Raw genomic sequence first — 21,059 nt, 5'->3', positions numbered from 1 at the left:
AAGAATAAATACACAATTTTTAAATCATTTTTACAATAAATTATTAATGCAGTCACTAAAAAATGAATAGAATAATCAATAATTAAAACTGTTGGTTGTGGCCTTACGTATAACATACCTACACAATGTTTTTGTGCCAGGCTACATATTGTAATATATACGTCTACTTCACTAGGTTGCAAAGGAACAAGTGATGTTTCCTTAACTAGTTGCCTATTGTGCATGGTGGAAGAATTACTGGAATCCTTTACTTAAATAAAAGATCTCAGTAATTTATTTGAGTAGAAGTACAAGTGTTTTAGCATTAAATTGAAATAAAGTGTTAAAAGTTCAAGTGTTCATTATGCAGAAAGAACCATGTCAAAAATAATGTGTATTACTGAATAATAATATCTGACACACTAATGTACACCTCACTTTTATGCTGCAGCTGGTGGAAATACTTGCAGTTATGTTCACATAGAACTGAGTAATTTCCTCCCAGAGCCTTATAGTCAAGTTTTATAGTCTGATAATAAAGTATATTTTTATTTGTTGATCACATTTTGCATTAATGTTATTATATAAATTATGTTTATTTCAACTAAAATATGAATAAAATGTAAATCCACTGCAGTAACTTAAATTGTAGAGAAAGCTGTCAGAATCATTTACACCAGTCACAAAGCAACAAGTGTAGTTTCCACATGTTGTACCTACTATTGAAACTACTATAAAATGACACTAACATGCCATATGAAGGCATTAGATGGCAGGATTTTAACACATTGTTAAAAAAAAATAAAAATACAGCATCTAAACTCCCTCAAACCGTTGTTTACCGTTACTGACCGTTCCTTCTCTACCATGTCGGTTAACGAACGCTGTTGCCATGTTGATGTGAACTGGTTGCTAAGCGACATACGGTGCGCGGTTAGCAGCTAACGGTTCTGAGCAACACGAGTTACATTTTTCTGACACATGAGCATCGTCAGGCGATTGAAGCACTATTTTTTATTTTATTTATTTATTTTTACAGACGTGACTCATCCCGGAGTCCATGACTGGAGCTTTAAACCCAACAGCCGTCCGCACCGAGCTCCGTGTTTTGTCGTGTTCTCTGTTCGGGGAGGGAGGGCGTCTGTCTGTGGGCGGTTACAAACGGTGCGTGATTCACAAACCTTATTTGTTCGTACTACTTTGAGCGCCATCTTGTTTGTAACTCTTCTACGTAAGTGGCAGAGTTTCTACTGAGGGGGTATCCGATTACCCTTTTTTCCAGCTCCAGACTGGGAACCTCTCCCTGTAGAGCACAGGCGCATATTCCGTTCGCTTTACCGCTTTTCTCGAGAAAATCAAGCCGGCCTTTCCGAGTGGACAGAAATGAGCATCGAAACGCTCCTGGAAGCAGCCAAGTTTTTGGAATTGCAAGCCCAGCAACAACAGAAAGCACGTGGTAAGTTTGTGTTTTATTACAAATACAGGCTATGTTAGACCAACACTGGCAACTAGTCCAGAGTAACAGTGCCATGCTCGAGATACTCAGAGAAAATTAGCGCTGATTTTTATATTTTATGAGTTTGAAGAAACGGTTTAACATTAATCCACTCATGAATTAACAACAGTGTGCATCGCTGGTGTGTTGTCTTTGAATTAGAATTTAATTGTAATCGAAAGAGAAATATGTTTCAGTCACTCTGTGGCCTTTTTGTTTTACTTTCATATTCGTGCTGGTGTGCAGAAGCTGCAGGATTAAGGTGACTCCTGCTTTGCCTCATGTAACAGTTTGTGTCTTAACCTCAATCGCAGCCTTCTGAAGTAGCTGTAAAACACTGTGGCTTTTGCTGCAGTGTCAGGGGTTACTGCATTGAAACCTGCTGCATAGACGTCTGCACAGCTGCATCGCTCTAAACTTCTTCCATCTTTTCTCCTCGTGTAAATACCTGTCAGTGTATTCGGCGCTACCTGCACGCCACTGCTGCGAAGCATTTAAAATCAGAAACATGGGGGAATAAAGGGCGGTGGCGCAGGGAATGCCAAGCTCGCTTTACATAATGACCTGATATCGTCCGCCGGGGATCAAGTGTCTCCGGCTTCAGGCTTTTCCTCTGCTCACATCAGAGCTGCCGTGCGGCCGCCGCCGCCTCACACCGAGCAGCGTTGTGTTGCCGTAACATCGTGTACCTGCGTGTTTCTGTCTGCTTGTGTCTCGTGAAAAGAAAAGAACAACAAACTCGCTGGGCTTTCAGACGCTCGTGGAGGGCTTTGAGTGTCTGTCGATGACGTGTTTCAGCAAGCCACGCCCCCGCGTGTTAGCAGACGACTGGCCCCGCCCCTTTCACCACGTGCGCGCTGGGCAACCCCTCCCAAAGATTGTTTGTGAACAAGATGAGCCACAGCAGCATTTATTTCGGAGCAATCATGCAGTTTTCTCCCTCTACGGCCGTGATTTTTCTAGTGTTTGTCTGAAAAATAGATGCGGACTGAAATTCACCATCCAGAAAATAGAACTTAAATGTTAATGTTAAGACCTTACAGTATCATTAATAATAGAGATTTACCTGACAAAGTTCAAACTTAGGAGCCTATGAAATACATTTTACCAGACTGTGGCTCGTCTCTTATCACGCTAATGTCTGGATGTTGTATGCCAGCACGGTGGAAAGTGGGACAGTTGACACCTTGTAAAACCCGGACAGTTTGATAATATTTAGATCTAGAAAATGAAAGTAAGGTGGTATGTCGGCTGTTTGAGAATAAACTGACATTTAACAACATGACCGGTGCAGTACGTAACCATATTCAGCACAAACACGTGCATGTTAACGCGCTAGGTATTTTAAATATTATTTCATTTTTGTTTCACAAGTTAAGTTTTATAGGACAATGAGCACTGGGCATATGTAGGTACAATGTGTCACACATTTTAGCAGCATTTAAAATCTGATTTGGTTAATAAAGAATGTGATTTTTGGTTTAAAAATGGCTCTTAAATAGTTGCATGCTATATTTCTTTGAACAAAGTTTAACCTTGAGGTTAAAAAGGCAAAATTTTGATGTTTTTTGTATGCCTTCCTACTTTTAGACTCGTCAACTAGTCTGATTTGAAATCTGCTTTAATAAGTCTCCCAAACACTTGGGATATATTTTGTACTTGATGGCACATGTGCACCATAACAAAAGGTGGAAGAGACACGTGACAATAATGTAGGCTCTATGTACTACAATACTGCACCAACCAAAATCAGCACGCGCATAACAGTCACCTTCACAGAGACCTTTACGTCTTAGTAACAGAAAGAACAAGTATTTAAAAAAAAAAATACAGCCTCTGCTTTATAAAAACTATTTTTTTTGTGAGAAAGATGATTCAAAGACTACTGACAGGCGTTTAATAGGACATAACTGTGACAGTGGCCCATATCCATCAACCTTCCCACTGTATTAACAGCACATGTCATCTGTAAATGGTTTGCCAATTTCACATGCTGTCACTCTGCCAGTCTGCCTACTTAGGCTCTTGTGCCCTGGGATGATTTATGTTGTGATTTGGCTCAATAAATAAAATCCAATTGTAGTATTTTTGTAACACTTAGCCCACAGCTCAGATGTGAACAAAAGCAGCCATAAAAGATTATTGCATTCTTCTGGATAGCATATTGACTTCCTGGACACATGACTCAGATGATAAGATTTTCTCCATGATGAATCAAACTACCTCAGTGAAAATCTCAAGAATGGCTCAACAGAGAATTTAGGGTGAATCTCTCCCTTCACACGATGAAGATGTGCTCAAGTAAACAAGCTCATCCTGTACGTTTTACCTAATTTCCTGGGTTGTTTAAGCTTGCATGCCAGTATAAAAGCATGCTGCTATTGAGACTGTAATACACTGTGTACCGATATGGAAAATGAACCCTGAGGAGACAGATGTCTGAAAGATAAAAGTGCTCTTTTTGCAAATGGATGAGCCAAGCAATTTTACAGATTCTGACAAAGACTCTTGAGTTTTAAGTTTAAGGGCGACATTAGTTGTATTGAGAACAGACTTGGAGTGAGAGCTCCTGCTTGTTCCTCTCTCAGCTCCTCCCGCCTTGCTGCATTGGGAAAGCAGAGTCCTCCCCCCTCCTCCTCCCTGCTACTGTAGAGCAGGTCACTGTGTGGAGGAAAGTAGGCCAGTGTTTCTCTATGTGCTGCTGCAGTTATATAATGTCTATAGAAAACCCTCTTGTTGTTTTAAGTGTTTCACTGGTTTTCGATCACAAGAGACACTCCTGTCTGTGTATGTGTCGATGCCACAAACCTGAATTACCCATCTCTCATGACAGAGAATGCAACATCTTCTTAAAGCTGGCCAGCACACTAACCAGAACATCTTGTTCTTTTGTATTTTTTTTACTTTGAAAAAAAGATTTTATTCGTGTAACACCTCATATACACTCTTAAGAAAAGGGCACTGCAGCCTGCTTAATTGGATACGATTAAAATGTTCTCAGGAGCTATTTAGACCTCTCCTTCCTCTTTCACATGCTGAGAAACTTGCAGCACTGTCTATACACATAGTTTTGTCAGGAGAAAGAAAGAATGAATAGAAATATACTATATTTAGCGTCACTTTACATAATAGGCTATTTGCTGCCTTTTAGCTGGAATAGTTGGATGACGGCTCAGTAAAAAGTTTGTTTGTGTGTGTGGAAAAGTAGGGCTTTAATGTTCCTGAACTTTGAACCCTTAACAGCTGGACAAACACAATATCGGTAGATTTTAATCTGTGGGGAACTTACTCAGACCCAGGGGAACATATGAGGTAGTTTCCATTACATAAAGAAGTTTATTCTTCAGAAGTTTAACTAAACTGACTAACGAAAAGTTTATAAAACTGAGTATTTGTTTTTAGAAACACTCCGTAACATCCCAACATTGAGCATGATTTAAATCTAGATAAGTCATTAAAAAAAGCAGGTATCCGTCATAGTGTTGCACACCAAATTTGTAAGGTACAACTTATTAAAACCAATGCAGACTAACAGTCTTTCAATAACGACCACATTCATGGAGTTTGTTTGACTGATTCAGATTGAGGTAGTTAGTGGTTCTGACAGGTGTGCCTATTATTCTGGGTGTTGGCTAAATAACGGTGCTAGCTCTCTGTTCACAACACTACAGTTCAACAGCACAGACAACATCCTCTAAAATCTCTTGAAAACAGCTTCAACAGAAAGAGAACATTATAACCGTCATGAAGATTGGATCTATGCAGAACTGTTGCATCAGAGTGCATTACTTGTAGTTGGATGTATCTAATAAACTGGCAGCTGAGTGCATATTCTTGCTAAAAGTCTGTGATAAATATAGTGGCCATCCTGTATCTTTTTATGTTTATAGTCATGATGTTTCACAGTGTGTAGTTATGTTGTAGGATGTAGTGGTTTCAGGTTGCAAGTTCCTGTTTTTGTTGGTTTTAATCACCAACATTCATATATTTATAAGATCTTGCTTTCAATGGCTTATGATGATGTTACCTAAATCTAATTTAGTCTGTTTTGTCTCTGAATCTGTAGCTTTGCAGTGAGGGGATGAGTGTGTTGTACTGCAGTGGACTGGTCTCCTTCGTAATGATGTTAATGACAACTACTTGTATCTGACATTTCTAACTGTGAACATCACAGCTGCCATAGCAACTACAGCCTTGTTCGACAGCATCCATATATTATGGAGGGGGCGTCCTGAAGATGATTGGATAGCACTGGAAGACTTATGAATCTAGTTCATCTGACTCCTTTTTTGCCAAAATACCAAATACGCACATTACCAAGCGTGTCACAGTTTTATTATTATCTCCAGATAAGTCACATTTACTCCAGTTCTTTCATATGGCTGCAAGGACAGTTTGTTTATTAGAAATCAAAATGTTTGATGCGTACACTTCAAAGATGGCTTAACCTTTTTGTGTGTTTTTATTTTTTATTTTTAAACTTTTTAAAGTGCTTATCAGTTATCATTAACTTCCCATGTGTTTCTATTCTACTCAACAGCATCATACATCCTTGACATAAGTACCATGCTTTCAGAGACCTTTTACTTAAGTAATTGCTACACATGAGTCTTGGTAGTAAGGAGTCCCTCAGGCTTTGTTAGTGGAGATACAGAGCTGAATTGCACTCACCTCCCCTGAACTGTTTGGTTAGTGGAGTGTGACTGGGATTACATTACAGCAAGATGTACCTCCATTAGAGTAACAGCCATCTTTTGTTAGAGTGTGCTTAAAGCTAGGGAAGATTCTTCAGATATAAAAGTGCACGTATGTTTAAATTACAAAACAGGGACAGTAGAAGAGAAGAGCTTCCAATCTACAAACTCAGACTGCAATTTCTGAAAATAAACCGAGAGCCACGAACTATTTCCAAATGATGGAGCACTCACTGCTGTTGCTGCAAGAGTTTTGTCTTTTTGGAGTCATTTGTTTGGTAACGCAGCTGGATTGATAAACAGAAACCTAATGTGTGCTGCTGACATCATGGTGCAGGAGTTTTGGGTCAGGTTCAAAATGTTCTGTTACTGCCACAAGTGAAGCAAAGATACCTGTGGCTTTAAATGTTAAACACTTGACTTGTTACTCTGATTTACTATAATTAGGACAGCCAGGATTAATGCCACTGGGCTGCTTGTAGACCTTGGTTTGTGTATGCTGTGTCTGCTACATGAAGACTTTTTTTCAGTTTCAAAGTTTTCCTCCAAATGTTTTACTTTTTTTGTCAGTAGTTACTTATGCTTCAGAACTAAACATGTGCCCGGTTTATTTTCTTTCACATACTCCTAAATATCCAGTATTGTTGTTGTTTTTATCATATGATAAAGCATATGTGGGCTTTTTCTGTATTGAGGAATTTTTGCCCCCTGAGAAAATAATTTGACCAGTTTTATTAGCTGGGGTTTCATTCACTAAATCAGACATTTGTTGTTAACCAAATGCTCACAAATGACAGGAAAAAGCATAAACTTCTGTTCCTGCCTTTACTGTAAATGGACAAATCATGTTTACTGTTGTGCATAGTTACCCCTTCCCCCAAAGGCAAATTTTGATCCAGGAAAAAACTTTTTAGTGCTGTGGGACTGTGATTTATAGTGTCTTTTGTGTGAATAGGAGGAAACTGTTGGATTTGTTCTGATAAATGACTTTGTTTCTTTCACAGAGGATGAGCTAAAGGAAAGCCTGCGTCTGCAGCAGCTGACAGAGCAGAGGCACAAGGATCTGAACTATAACTCAACAATCCACATCAACAATGTTCATAAAGCAGAGGAGCTCCGCGCTGAGTGCCGCCCAGCACCCATGCAACCCTGTCTGCCTCCTCCCTCCATGCCCATCACCGTCATCCCTATCCCTGTGGTCACCCCTAACCCAACAGGCTCACCCACTCTGCCTGTTTCAACGCTCTCCCCTCCAGCTGCTCCCCCACTGGCCTCCCCAAAAAGAGACCCTCACTCCCCTCAGGAGCAAAGTGCTGCAGCCCTCCTGTGCTCTCCACAACCCAAACCTGACCACCCAACTGTGCTGACCGCCAACCACAACCAGCCGATACAGAATCATCACCATCACCCACAGCTCATCGCCCAAACCACCAACCCTAAAATGCAGCAGCCGACACATCAGCAGCTGGTCCAGCGCTATCCTGGTTCCATCGTCTCACCCTCACAGCAACATGCCTTACTCCCCCATTCGGGCCCTGTGCTTCAGCAGGCCCCCCTACAGAATGGCCCTGTCAGCCGGGGGAGTCCCCCTGATGATGGTCGCCACCTAGACAGCAAAAAGAGGCCTGGAGGGTGAGTGTAAACCTGACAACTCATTTACAATATAATTGAAATGGGGCTGCAACTGAGTCTTGTTTTAAATAGATCTGCTCATCGTCATCATTTCCGGTATAAAAATAATTACCAGGAGTTCAGAGATATTTTTTAAGCCTGAAAACATTATTGCTATTGCATTTCAAACAGACTAAAACGATCAATTATCATCAGTAAAGGCTGTTTATGTAATCATTTCTAAACACTAATCCCAGACCTTATTTTAAAGTATACACTGGGTGCTTTTAATTCTTCAGATTATTCAGCTCAGATAGTAAATTGTACTTTAAATGGTTCATGCATATCACTGAACTATGTGTGAGTAGCAAAGTAATAAACAGCTTTTTTGGTTGATTTTGATTATTCTTGTCATGTTGCCCTTTTGGACATCAAATTTTTATCATGCTCTCATCTGTGCTCTTGCAGGGCAGGCACAAGAGAAGTGCATAACAAGCTTGAGAAAAACAGGTGGGTTCAACCTGTCTGTTTGAATAATAGTGTACTAGTTCTTTGGTATTTCCTTCTGATAGCATCTAATCCAAAGATTAAAGTTTCCTCTGAAACTGACTGACTCCTTTGTTTATTTGTAGCAGTGTGATTTTAATGCTAATCGTTCTAGTCAAGAACACTAAGTGAACATTTTCTTGTGTAATCATCGTTACAAGCGTGGCTCTATCATTTTTGCTGTCTCAAGTCTCCCCTCTGTGTCTTGTGTCTGTCAGACGAGCACACCTGAAGGAGTGTTTTGAAACGCTGAAAAAGAACATCCCAAACATCGATGAGAAGAAAACCTCCAACCTAAGCGTGCTACGAAGTGCGCTGAGATACATTCAGGTAAGCTTCCTTTGTCTGAAATTTTGCCACTGAGTTTGCAAACTGAATGTTTAAAATGTAGTAGGGTGTTCCTTAGAGCTGATTGTTGTACTTTGACCTTTCATCCAAACATAAATGGCTCCGTCTTTTGTACCGGGGAAAACTTGGCTCTCTTTTACTGTCATCTTGAAGATTTTTTTTAAGCAGCAAGAGATGTGAAACGCCTGTGCAAGCTCTCAGTGCTGACATGAGTAGTTAGCTAAAATGTCGTATTCGTACCTTCTGCAAAGACCTATGGCTAAACAGCACCACCAGAAAATAAACGTTTGCAGCATATTCTAACTTCTTGGCCCATTATTAATAACTCATACGCCTCAGCCTGCATATAGCATTCATCAGATGTTAGTGAATGTTGGTAAGACCTGTTTGTACAGGTGTATTGGCACCTGTGATTACTACAGAACAAAGACGCCTCCATTCTTAAGAATCCACAGCACAGTGTGACCTTTAGCATAAGGTACAGGAGGAGTGGCACAAGGAAAGCCTGCTCCCTACCAAGGGTAGAAGCAAGAAAGAAGGACACAATGTACAAGATACGTATGTAGACGTAGGATTCATTTACACACTGTGTAGTATCCATCTGTCTTTGTTAAGCATTTACTATAAATAGTCACAAGTGCACGTTGTTGTAGTGGCCGAGAAGCACGAAAATTTAATTGCTATTGTTTCGATAATGGATTTTAAGCCAGTAATTACATCCGATAATGCACAGCACGCATCACGCAAACAACAGCAGACTTTCTACTTCCTGTTTAGCCACATGTTAGTACAAGGGCGGGACTACTCATCCACACATACAGAGGACACTTTGTGACTTAAAAACAGGGATTGAATGAGGTTATCTTGTTTGAATTGGCACCGCCATCGCTTTTGATCCCTGTAGTTGCAACGAATAAAAGAGACAGTACTAGCAATAGACCGAGAAGTTTTTTCCAGGGCAGACTGTGATTATTAGTAATCCTGGAGATTAATAGTTGATATCTGAAACCTATATACATTTGCATTAAAATGATTATCTAGGTATCAAAATTCTGAATCCCACAAACTCCAACAGAAGTCTTGTTTAAACTTTGTTTATTGATGTTTCACATAGGTTTTATTAAAACAGAACTTTTTTTTTTTACAATTATCCTTCAGTGTTATAAGGCAATTACTGATGACCTGTAAGCAATCAGATAGTGCTGTGGGTGGGACATTGCTAGAGACCACAGAGAGGTGGCTGCATTAGAACCAAAGCAGTGCTGTTTTCATTCATTTATTTTATCTAGAATTGGTTAAACAAAAATGGGAAAAATGCTAAATATCAGATTCAATAACTGTCTGATGTATATACAGTAAGAGTAATTTTAATAATTGTTGAACAACAGAACATAAACCTTCAAGCATAAATCACTCAATGTACTTTTTAAAAACAAGATTATTACAAACAAACTAATGTATTGTTAATACTAGAATTGATGACTTTTTTATAAGCATTCACGCTGTAATAAAACATGTATTCTTTTTAAACTTTTGCAGTAGTAAGAGTAATACTGGTTATCACCATGGTATCTGCTACAACAGATAATTATGCATTACTGTTACTGGCCTAAAATTCCATATCTCACATCTTTATTATTGGTAATATTTCCATCTTCTTCTTGCTTGGTGCTTTTATTGAATTTAGACCCAGGCTGCCTTTTCTTGCACTTCTTGTCATTTGCGTTTTGATTTGTGTTTGATCTGGCTTTAATTTTTTAAGTCTTCCTCATTTGAACCATTGTTAAGTGTCCACAAATGAGTCGCCTTGCACATGAGTCAGGCACTCACTGTGAGAGTATCCTGGTTGTAAACAGCAGTGCAAAGGTCCACCACTGGCCTAGTTTAACTCTTTCAGACAGTGACTGTGCTGCTGAGTGTGTCAAAGTGTTTATTGAGGATGTAGATGGATCCTCTTGGGTGGCAGGTATTAATGTTAGGCAAAAGTTCACCCATTGATTCAAGGACACTTCCGGTTTTACAAGTCTGTCATATGTTGGTACATATTTGTGCTGTAGTTATTATGGTTACATGATCCAGTTGCCTAGTGCTTATCATCATTGCAAGTAGTATAACAGTCGTTATTGATTTTATACGTGTCTAGTTAAGACTAGGGCTTGGTGTTTAATTTGCATGCTACTAAAGATACTTACTTTTTATTTGCTTGTAGATTATATGACACAGTCATATTTGATGTGTACTGCTTGGTTATGAGCTTTTAAGGCCTCTGTGTTTGAACCAACCCTGTCAATATTATATAACTGTGGTGCAGGTTTACTCATGTTAATATTGAGGAGGACAGTGTGCTGCTGATTTGATGCTCTGAGAAGCAGCAGTCTGGTTATTCCTCTCAGTGCGTGGATACTGAGGAAAACTAGGACAGCGTGGGTGCACAGCTCGTCACCCAATCTCCCTCCCTGTGCCCCTCTCTGTGATTAAGCAACACGGTGTGTGTGGTGAGCTCAACTGACCTGCCTGTCTTTTCTTTCTGACAGGAGCAGAGCCGGCCAAGGGCTATATTTAAAGCAAATAAAGTGAGGAAAAATGTCGTAGCTGATACCATTTTATACACAAATGCCAAGTCTTGTCTAGTTGGACAAAGTTAGCCCTGTGTTATAACAGTCTCTGTATTGTAGGTCACAGCAGTTTGGCTGCTTTTGTAAGTTTACTCGTACGTGCCTCTTCATCTCAAGGTGGCTTTTTTTTTTTTTCATTGGTCAGGCTGGTGCTGTTTTGTTTTGTATGGGTGGAGTACAGCATGGGAACTTTGGGTGGTGGGGCGCACGCCTCCCCCCAACAAAAAGGCTGAACACGTGCACACACTGCCATCTTGACATATGTGGAACAGACGCGTGTCCTGCCTGCATATACCTCTCTCCCTGAACACTGCCTCCTCCCTCCCCGCCCCTGTCCTTGCCCTCCTCTGGGCTGGCAGCACAGAAACAGCTTGTACACAAAAACACTGTCCTCACAGGAGGTTCAAATAAGCGGTTTTGAGCTCAGAATCGCATTCCATTTCATTTCTCTTGCATCGTAACTCGGGTGTTCATTTATAAATGGCCAGAGTTCCTGCAGTAGTGGGCGTATTTGATCTGTTTCCTGGAGAAAGTCACTAGTTTACAGCTACGCAGCTCAAGTTGCACTTCCTTATTACATCTCTTGTGCAACATGACTCAGCGATTATGACCAGAGGCATTAAATACAAACAGATTATTTTGCTTATTGATTGTCAGTGTTTTTACGTTACCACGGCTATAAATGGGTTTTACTTGAAATGTGTTACATCTTGTTCCTAAAGGCTTTCCTCTTGAGCCTGTAGTGGTGCTGCGAAAGCCGAGGCTGTAAAATAAGCCCTGATGCATTAGCGCTCCTTCTCTCTACTCCCCCTCCCTCCCTCCTGCCTCCCTCCCTCCCTCCTGCCTCTCTGAGCTTTTAAGGCCACATGAGCAGCAAGCACATGGCTAGCCTGAGCCGCGTGACGTCACACCCCCGTGCTGGGCCCCCGCCCAGCACTGCAACAGGCAGGACTCTCCGTACCGCCAGGCTTGGCTTGCCAGCAGCAGGGAGGGAGCATGGAGCCGTAAACACAAGGCTCAGTTTACTCCACTTGCAGTTCATATCCCCCTCAAAGCTGACTGAAATTGTTTCTCCAATGCTTGTCCCCAAATGCCTGTCTGAAACGTCCTGTGCCATTTTTGTATTCACTGTGCCCTGGAATGTTAAAAACAGTCTGGCTTCCTTGCTACTCGAGAGTAGTGCTCTTGAATATTATTCGGTTTATTTTTTACAGGATAGATGTTTTTTGTAAGTATTTTCAAGCTTACTCTTGAAAAAAAATCTTGAAACCCTGAAAGGTTATTCTATATTTTTTGCAGTAACACAGCCAAACTCTATAACTGACTGTTAAATCTGCTCTGGCACGTAAGTAATGATAAAAAAAAATCTTAACATCATCGTTATGGATGTTATCTGTCCAGTGGTTTTACATTGTAAGAACAACCGCTATGTAACTGCGCAGCTATATTAAGACTTCCAGTATTCGTGGACCACTGACTGATAGTTCTTAACCAAGATGAGGTAATTAGGGCAGCTATGAACAACACGAGCTGGAATGGTGAGCAGAAGTAATTCTTTTTTCCATAGACAAGCCTTTTATTGTTGAAATCGGCCACCACGTGAAGTTCTTAGTTCCAGCCTGAAGGCACAGTAAGACAAGGGTTTATGGTTACCACACTGTCACAAGACCTCGGTGCAGAAGCCCGATCAGTCATCCACTCTGAGCAGCATGTCTGCAACGTGGCCTCCTGTGCTCCTGGCCCTTTAAACCCAGCCTTGTGCTATGTGTCCTCGGCTGCTGCAAAAGTGAGTCAGTGAGTACAGCTTGTATTGCTCTCTTTCAATCCCCCGCTATCTGCCGCCCTCCCCCTCCCGTTCTCTGTGGGGCCATGTGCTCGGCACTCGCATTGCTTGTGACAGCGCTTGAGCAGTGTTTACCTTACGCACACTCGCACACACGAATGCCGCAGCCTGTCTCTGTACTGATCTAGATTTTCACACACAAACAAGCAAGGTGAGGCCTTGTGTCTGTGGAAGGAGGAGGTTTGGATGCCGGGGGGGGTGCGGCCATGTGTAAAGAATCAAAAGGTTGTTGGCACCGTGTGTCCTACCAACCTGGTGACATGATTAACACATTGATGAAGTCATGTGGGATCCATCTGCTGCAGACTTAGTTATCAGGTTTACATGCTTAATCTCAGCTGTTTCTAAAGAGAAACCGCCTGGTAAAAAAGAGCCAGCCAAACCTTTTTGGTGCACGTGTCAGATTGAGTTTTAAAAGGAATTTTTAGATATTGATATACTGTCAGCAAAACTAGACTGCACCTTTTTTGGAAAATTAACGTGTGAATGGTCTTTTAGGATTCCTGAGAAAACCTTGAGAGGCCTTTGGCGGTTTCCCTGACAACCAAAGATGGGGATGTTTTTAGTATATCATGTGTTGAGACCAAGGATGCTGTTAATGCATTCAGACTGAAGTATGGAGCTCCCCAGCTGACAGAGAGCTGTCGGCTGTCTCTGAGAGCTGTTCATCATGAGTTACACATCTGTGGCACATCTGTGATATTTCTGAGTGCGTGATATTCATTAATCTATGGAATGTTTGTGATGTCCTGCTCACTGAACTCCATTCCATTTCCATGCCTCAAAAGAGTACTAAAAGACAAGAAGTTAATTGTATGAATACCAGTCTGCAATACTAGAATTCTTGTGGTTTTCCAGCAGCACTTGACCACCAAATTTCACAAGTAATGAGATGTGTAGCAGTTTGTATGTTAACCCTTTGAACCCCGAAACTGCTGTTGAGGTTGAAAGGCATGTTATCTTTAAAAAAAAAAAAAAAAGAAAAGAAAAAGGAAAAAAAAAAAGGCAAGGCATAATTTATCTGACTCATGAAACTGTAAAGTCAGAAGGAATGGTCAGATCTTTAGCTTTGTGACAAACCTTGAACTACTCATCTGTTTCCTTGGGAAACTTTACTCAAACTTCATATATTGATATTTAATAGAAATCACTTCATTCTACATGTCTAATATAAAAAAAAAAGCCAAAAAGAAACAGTTTACTGTAACGAGTCTATTAAAAAATAAAATAAAATAATACAAAACAAATAATCTGTTTTTAAAAATGAATACTCTGAGCTTATTGCCACGATTGCACATAGTTGTCCCAACATAGAATACTGCCACAGGGACTTTCCAACTATAAAATGTCCAGTTCTGTGTCTATCTTGGTCACACAATGGAAAAAAAAAAATCTATTGTATACGTATCAAGGTTGTTTATGTTAAAGAGATCCGTTGTTGTTTATGTTCCTTTAATTGGCTTAACTGTGTTCTTTTTGTCTTAGTCCAACTAAAATGTGAACTCTGAGTTTGTCTGTGTGTGTGTGTGACTGACAACACTCCCAGTGGGAGGCAGCCAAAGCACAGACCGCTTGGCCCATGCATTTCTAATCCTGGATAAGGACTAGAGACAGGTGCTGAATCGCACAAGGCCCGCCTTTTTGTCCACCTTTGCTATTTATGTACATGTGCATTGTACTAGAGACGCACATGGACAAACAACACTGGCAGAAATCTCACACTTGAAACACAAGTAGGCCACAACTCAAACACAACACTTCTGCCTTGCACACAGATTCTTAGCATCGCACACAAGACGATCTGCACATGCACTCCACACTCAATACACAAATACTGTACACGGTGGCATGAGCACGAACAGGAAGTCCACCCTTTGGGAAAATGGCTTTATGATCCTGAGTCATCAGGTTTCTGGTAGCAGATTTCACAAAGTATCATTTCCCTGAGCTTCTCCTGCTGAGGCCAGAGAGCGTGCAGGATAGTTTGACCAAGCTGCATTTGACTTGAAATAAATCATGTGCATGTATTTTCAGTGTTTGATTTCAAAACACTAATCCTCAACAACATAACTCTACCCTGTTGGTGTGCTCTTAGCCAGCAGTCATTTTGGAGAGAAGTGTTCTGAACAGTAAATAGTTTAGTAAATAATTTTGATTACTCATTGTCTGTTTAACACATAATTCCTGACTTTTGTTGAAGTTTGGTTGAGCTTTCTTACTTAGAAAAAAAAAACCCCAAAAAACTTTTCCTCCTCTTGCCGTGTACACGGAAGTCCAGCTCAGTTTGTTTGGTTTTGTCATGTGTCAGCTGGTTAAGGGAAATTGGGTCACAGAGAGCCATTGCCTGGAAGCACCTCCTACTTTCCATACTCGTCTCCTCCTCCCTCCTCCACCTTCCCTCGTGCTGCTGTAGCCCGGTTATTCTGCTCCCTGCACTCAGGCTCTGGTCTTAGGTTTGTTATTGAAACCGTATTTGTTAGACACATTCCTGATCAATTAGCTGTAAAGTCTGACTCATGTCTAACATTTAATTTTCCCCTGTAGTTTCTCTGTATTAGAGAGAGAATTTTTTTTGTTTGCAAGGTGGCTTTAAAGTTATACTGCACAGCGAATTGCAAAAGTTATGTTGCATACAATGTCAGTACAGAACAATAAAGAAGCCTGGATCAAAAAGCTGTTGCTGCTCACAGGGGTGGAAAAATTTTCCAAAAAAGGACCCTAGTAAAAGAGAAACTAGTGACACCACAGCTTAGAAGTACTATTACAACTCATGCATTAACATTTTTACTTCACTATAAATAAAATGTATTTGCATTAAAACATGATTAATGTACCAAAAGTAAATATAATGTACATTTTAATGTTAGATTGTTATTTTTGATTAATTTCAATTGCATCTATTTAAAGCTACTGCTGGTAAATGTGGAGTTGATTTTAACTGCTGCATGTACTATAGGCAGCCAAATCTTTAATATACCACAAATGAGTTTTTAATTGTACTGTATTCATATTGTGAATTAGTTTAACAACTGTAACTGCAAGTGAACAACTAAAAAGTACAGTGTTTCAGTATTCATGGAAATAAAGTACTGAGGTAAATGTGCTTATTTACTTTACAACACTGCATGGTGACATTAAAAACAAATAAGGGATGCTGTGAATTAGTGCGAGTGATTTTATTTCTGTGTACACATATAACATCTGACCCAGTATCCCTTAAAAAAAACATTTTGGACAGAGAGGGGTTGATTCTGCTCTGTGCTAATTTTGAGGTTGTCGTGGTGTTATTTATTCCATCATATTCAAAAGTGCCTGGAATAATTAGTCAACCTACATAACATACTTCACAAGGGGAACATGAATTGATATATATGACAGTCTAATACAAAACCATCAAGTAGATTTATATCTAAATATACACGTGTCTGTCAGAGTGACAACAAAACACAGGCTTCACTGTGAGGTTGTCGTACTGGATGATGACATTGCACTGTATATGTGAGTCTAATAAACAGTTAAGTCTGTGCACAGTTATTCGTGGTAGCTCATAGTATCATGAAATTGCTGTTTCCACAAATTTGACCAGTTTTCTGCTTTCTCCTTTCAGACATTAAAGCGCAAAGAGAAGGAGTATGAGCACGACATGGAGCGACTGGCCAGGGAGAAGATCGCCACCCAACAGCGACTAGCAGAGCTGAAGAACGAGCTGAGCCAGTGGATGGATGTGATTGAGATTGACCGTGTCCTCCGACAGACGGTCCAGCCTGAGGAGGACCAAGCCTCGACCTCCACAGCCTCAGGTAGGTGGACGGTCAGGGTGGGAAGGCCAAAACCTGCCAGTGGGTTTCCAAGGCATGCTGTTTTTAAACGTGTCAAAATTACACCATTTATCAAAGGTGGAAATAGTGAAAACAGAAAGAATTAACGCTTTCCCAACTTTCCAACGGTCCTTGAACTTATATATGTCTGAAAAATCAAATCAGACAAATCAAAGCTTAAAATATTAATAATATAACATATATTTCCTTCATTCTACATGTATCATTGAAAACATTCCCCGAAAAATGTTTCCTCCTAACTATATTAAAAAATGTAAAAATAAATTAAAAATTCTACTCTTCTCTGCACAACCGAGAAGCTATGACTGACTCAGCTGTGACGAACAGTCGTGACAAAACTTGTGACCTTTTGACTGAACTCCAGGCTGTGTTTACACACAGCAGATAGGTGACATGTCTGGTGAAAAATTAAAAATGCAAGTAGCAAAATATCTACAGTATGCAGAAACACATTTTTTCTGTGTTTGTAATACCAGTGTGCACTCTGAATAATGCTGATCCCATGTTTTTTCATTTTTTTTTGTATAAACAGTAATTAGAGAAATTCAACTTTCCTTTCTCCGTTTTTTTTTTTTTTTTTTTTTTGTTTATGCCATTATAACATCATTAAACTGCAAAAACATATATTTAGTTCTGTCTACTTCCAGACATGGTACAGTACTTTATATTGCAGTGAACAATGAGCCCACAGTGTGTAAAAATGTGTCAAGAGCAAAGAAAAAGCCCAGCAACTGCTTGGAGTTCAAATGAGTTAATGGATATTCTGGTTTGTCTGAAGTGCATGTAGGATATTCGGGTGAAAACCTGCTCCCTCCACGCTTTAACATCAGATATGGGACTGTAGCACTAAATCGTCTTTTAAAAGCCAGGTGCAAAATCAGATTGTACCTATTAATACGGTGCTTTTTCATTTGTTGGTGTTGCAGAAGGCGAAGACGTTATGGATGATGACCCGGATGAAGAGACAGCACTGAGAGTGCAAACTGCCTTACCCGCTGTGCCTCAAACCATGAAACCTGAGTTGCACAAGACTGCAACGCCCATTCAGACCCCAACACCGGCACCCACCACCGCCACTACCTCTTTCATCCCCCAACACATCTCCATGCAGCACAAAGCCCCTCTGCAGCAGCCCCAGCCGCTACCAGTGACTCCTCTGCAGCCACTGTCCAAGCCTGTACTCACAGCCACTACATCCAGCACTCCCACCACTCCCAGTCAGCCTCTGATCCCCACCCAGACACAGGTGGTGACCACGCCCAGTCTGCACCCCACAGTTATTGCCCACGCTTCAGTGTCCCATCCCTCAGTCATCCAGGCAGTCAACCATGTCATCCAGGGAGGGGGTCCCAAACACATTGCACACCTGGCTCCCTCCACCACCACCAGCTCTGTGCAGTTAGCCCCTGGCCACCAGCCCATTGGCCACATTACCGTGCACCCAGTGGCTCACCTGAGCCAGCATTTACCTGCCCTCTACCCTCAACCAGTGGCTGTCACACAGCCAGCTGTGGTGGGCCACATCACTCACACAATAAATCACCCACACCCTCAGGTGAACGGCACTGCACCCACCCAGCCAGCCACCATCGTTGGTAAGCAGACAACAGTGAGCACCCAAATGATGGCACACCACCCACAGCTGGTGGGTCAGACGGTTCTTAACCCTGTGACAATGGTGACCATGCCCTCCTTCCCCATCAGCACTCTGAAGTTGGCCTGAACATCACCAACAGGACCACCAGGCTGCAGACAGAGGCACCCCATGACAGGGGAGAACCACAGGCCTCGGATCAGGCCATCAGTCCACCATAAGGGCAGGAGAGCTGCTGAAGACCTTCACTATCATTCAGAAGCATTGCAGTGGACAGAAAGCCGGGAACAATCAGAAAAACTGCAAACCTCTTTCCATACCTACCACAGTGTCCTGAAAACTTGATCCTGAATGTAGGACGTACCAGACTGCATGTGGTTTATAGTCATCATGTTGTGTGTGTGTGTATGCTGATCACAGTGGGCAGATGTGCAGTTTAAGGCCCTCACTTTCCACCCATTGTTGCAGATAATGGAGCAGTAGTTATTTTCACATGAGCTTAACAGAAACAGCTTCATATAGAGAAATGTTGCGTTGCCAGTACAAAGTCCAGACAGTGTAGGATCAGAAGGTTGGACCACCATACCCAGCACACTGAGAATGTGATTTAGAGGAGCTCCTCCTTCCCAGCTGCAGCACATGCTGTAGAGCTGGAGCTAAATCATGGACTGAACTAATCCCCTGCGCTGGAGCTGCAGTCCTCAGTGATGGTGCATACAGTCATACCTCCCCCTGCTGGCTGTTTGTGTTCAATGTAAAACAACTATCTGTGACGAGGAAAAAACATTGTTCATGACGTATAATGCTGATGGATATCAATCTCACCGCAGCAACTTACAGTAACAAAAAAAATATGCAGTGTTTTCAGGGATTGGTTTTTAGTGTTGGAATTAAAGGACAATCAAATTGTTACTTATCTTTATTATTTGTCATTCAAACATACTATCGATTGTACACAGAGCACAAGTACAAGTTAGTGTTTTAGGATCAATTGTTAAATTTTTGTCTCAGCTGCTACTATATTCTAAATTTTGCCAAATAGCTACATGCCCCCTAAAGATAAACACAACAGACAGAGGCAACTTTATATGTTTTGTCAGAAATAAGAACTCAGTCTGATTCTACAAGGTGAGGTCTGGGCAGCTAGTTTAGAGATTTTGAATGTGAACACAGAAAAGGTCCGGAACATAAAGTGTGTTTCTATGCTGTCTTGTAGCGCAAATGGTCGTAGGATTGTGTGTCTGCATGCTGTGAATGCATGCCATGACTGTGTTCATGTAGTGATCGTTATGAATGCGAGGACCTATAGCAGTGCTTTCTGTTGTTTAAGTAGTTGTTGGTATAGGAATGTGTAAGATTTTGTGGCGCAGACTTTAAGCTCTGTCATCCAAAACTTTGGGTGGAATCGGTACAAAGTGACTTGAACAGCCGACATCAATCCAAGTAATGTGTGCTTGTTCAAGACTATCCTTTTCCAAAGCTAGCACTGTGAAAATCTCTACTAGTCTCAATGAGCAGCCGACCTGCATTTTAATATAGCACTTAGCAGAACAGCATAACGCTGTCCTCTCCTAATTTAATCTGAATGTACTGATCTGTGACAGGATATCGAGTAGCGCACTCAGCAGAAGTTAAACCCTTTTTTTTTTTTTTTTTTAAACTGCGATTACTTTATTAAAGTATCAAGCGTATGTACCATTTAAAACTGATTTTGTATTTTAAGATTTACTGTTGCTTGTTTCATCTGGAGAATAACTTCTTCTGTTTTAATGTACATTTTATATTATAGCATTTTTTTTTCTTCTTCCTGGGACCATGTACAGTGCTGTATATGAAGGGGTGACTACATAGACCTCTCCCCATGTTGATATCACATTTGGCCACTTTGGAAAGTATTCACCCCTTAATTTTTTTGTATTTTGTTCTGATACAATATGAGCAGGGACGTTGTTTTTTGCAGAACTAATTTATTGCAAAGATAAATTGCCCCCTTTTTCACTTTTGGATATCATGCAAGTGACCCTGATTTATTGTATTTTGATATCATATTGTATTAAAACAAAATGTATTAAAAGTTAACAGGGATACAGATACTTGAAGAAGCAACAATATACTTGTGTGTTTTTCCCTATGGAGAAAGTTTAAGGTGTATATAGCCTGTAAATATTGGGCTGCATTTAGATCTAACTGTATTGTGTAAAAAGCTGGGGAAGATATGTAAAATTTAAAATTTATAAAAAAAACGGAAAAAAAAGAAGAAGGTATACTTAATAAATTGTATTATGTTTACAAATGGCTGGAGTTGCTTTTTTGTCTCTTTGAACAACGTGGTCTTTTTTTTTTTTTTTTTGTAGAAATATGAAGACTTGGATTACATTATCACAAGACACTCCTTCGCTCAGGGAAACAACTCAACCTCAACTCAGAGGAAACACCCCACCAGTTTTTTGGCAGAGAACCGTGGCCTCAGACGAGGATGCGTTCTCTCTGATCCC

The 21,059-nt window shown here is 40.7% G+C and overlaps 1 protein-coding gene across 2 annotated transcripts; it reads left to right on the top strand.

Annotated features, from left to right (window-relative positions):
* Positions 1-1,184: 1,184 nt before the first annotated feature.
* On the top strand, positions 1,185-20,858 carry mnta (MAX network transcriptional repressor a). Of its 2 annotated transcripts, XM_008299894.1 has the most exons (6): positions 1,185-1,435; positions 7,173-7,800; positions 8,248-8,289; positions 8,544-8,655; positions 16,739-16,931; positions 17,897-20,858. In XM_008299894.1, the coding sequence occupies exons 1-6, from the start codon at positions 1,363-1,365 to the stop codon at positions 18,691-18,693; spliced, it is 1,845 nt and encodes a 614-aa protein (XP_008298116.1). In that variant the 5' UTR covers positions 1,185-1,362; the 3' UTR covers positions 18,694-20,858. The 2 variants fall into 2 exon arrangements, with proteins under 2 accessions (XP_008298116.1, XP_008298117.1); XM_008299895.1 differs by lacking the exon at positions 8,248-8,289.
* The last annotated feature ends 201 nt before the right edge of the window (positions 20,859-21,059 follow it).

This window comes from Stegastes partitus, unplaced genomic scaffold, assembly GCF_000690725.1.
Source record: "Stegastes partitus isolate 25-593 unplaced genomic scaffold, Stegastes_partitus-1.0.2 Scaffold1478, whole genome shotgun sequence".
NCBI lineage: Eukaryota > Metazoa > Chordata > Actinopteri > Pomacentridae > Stegastes > Stegastes partitus.
Note: the sequence above shows the minus strand (reverse complement) of the source record. Positions and strands in the feature narration are given on the sequence as shown.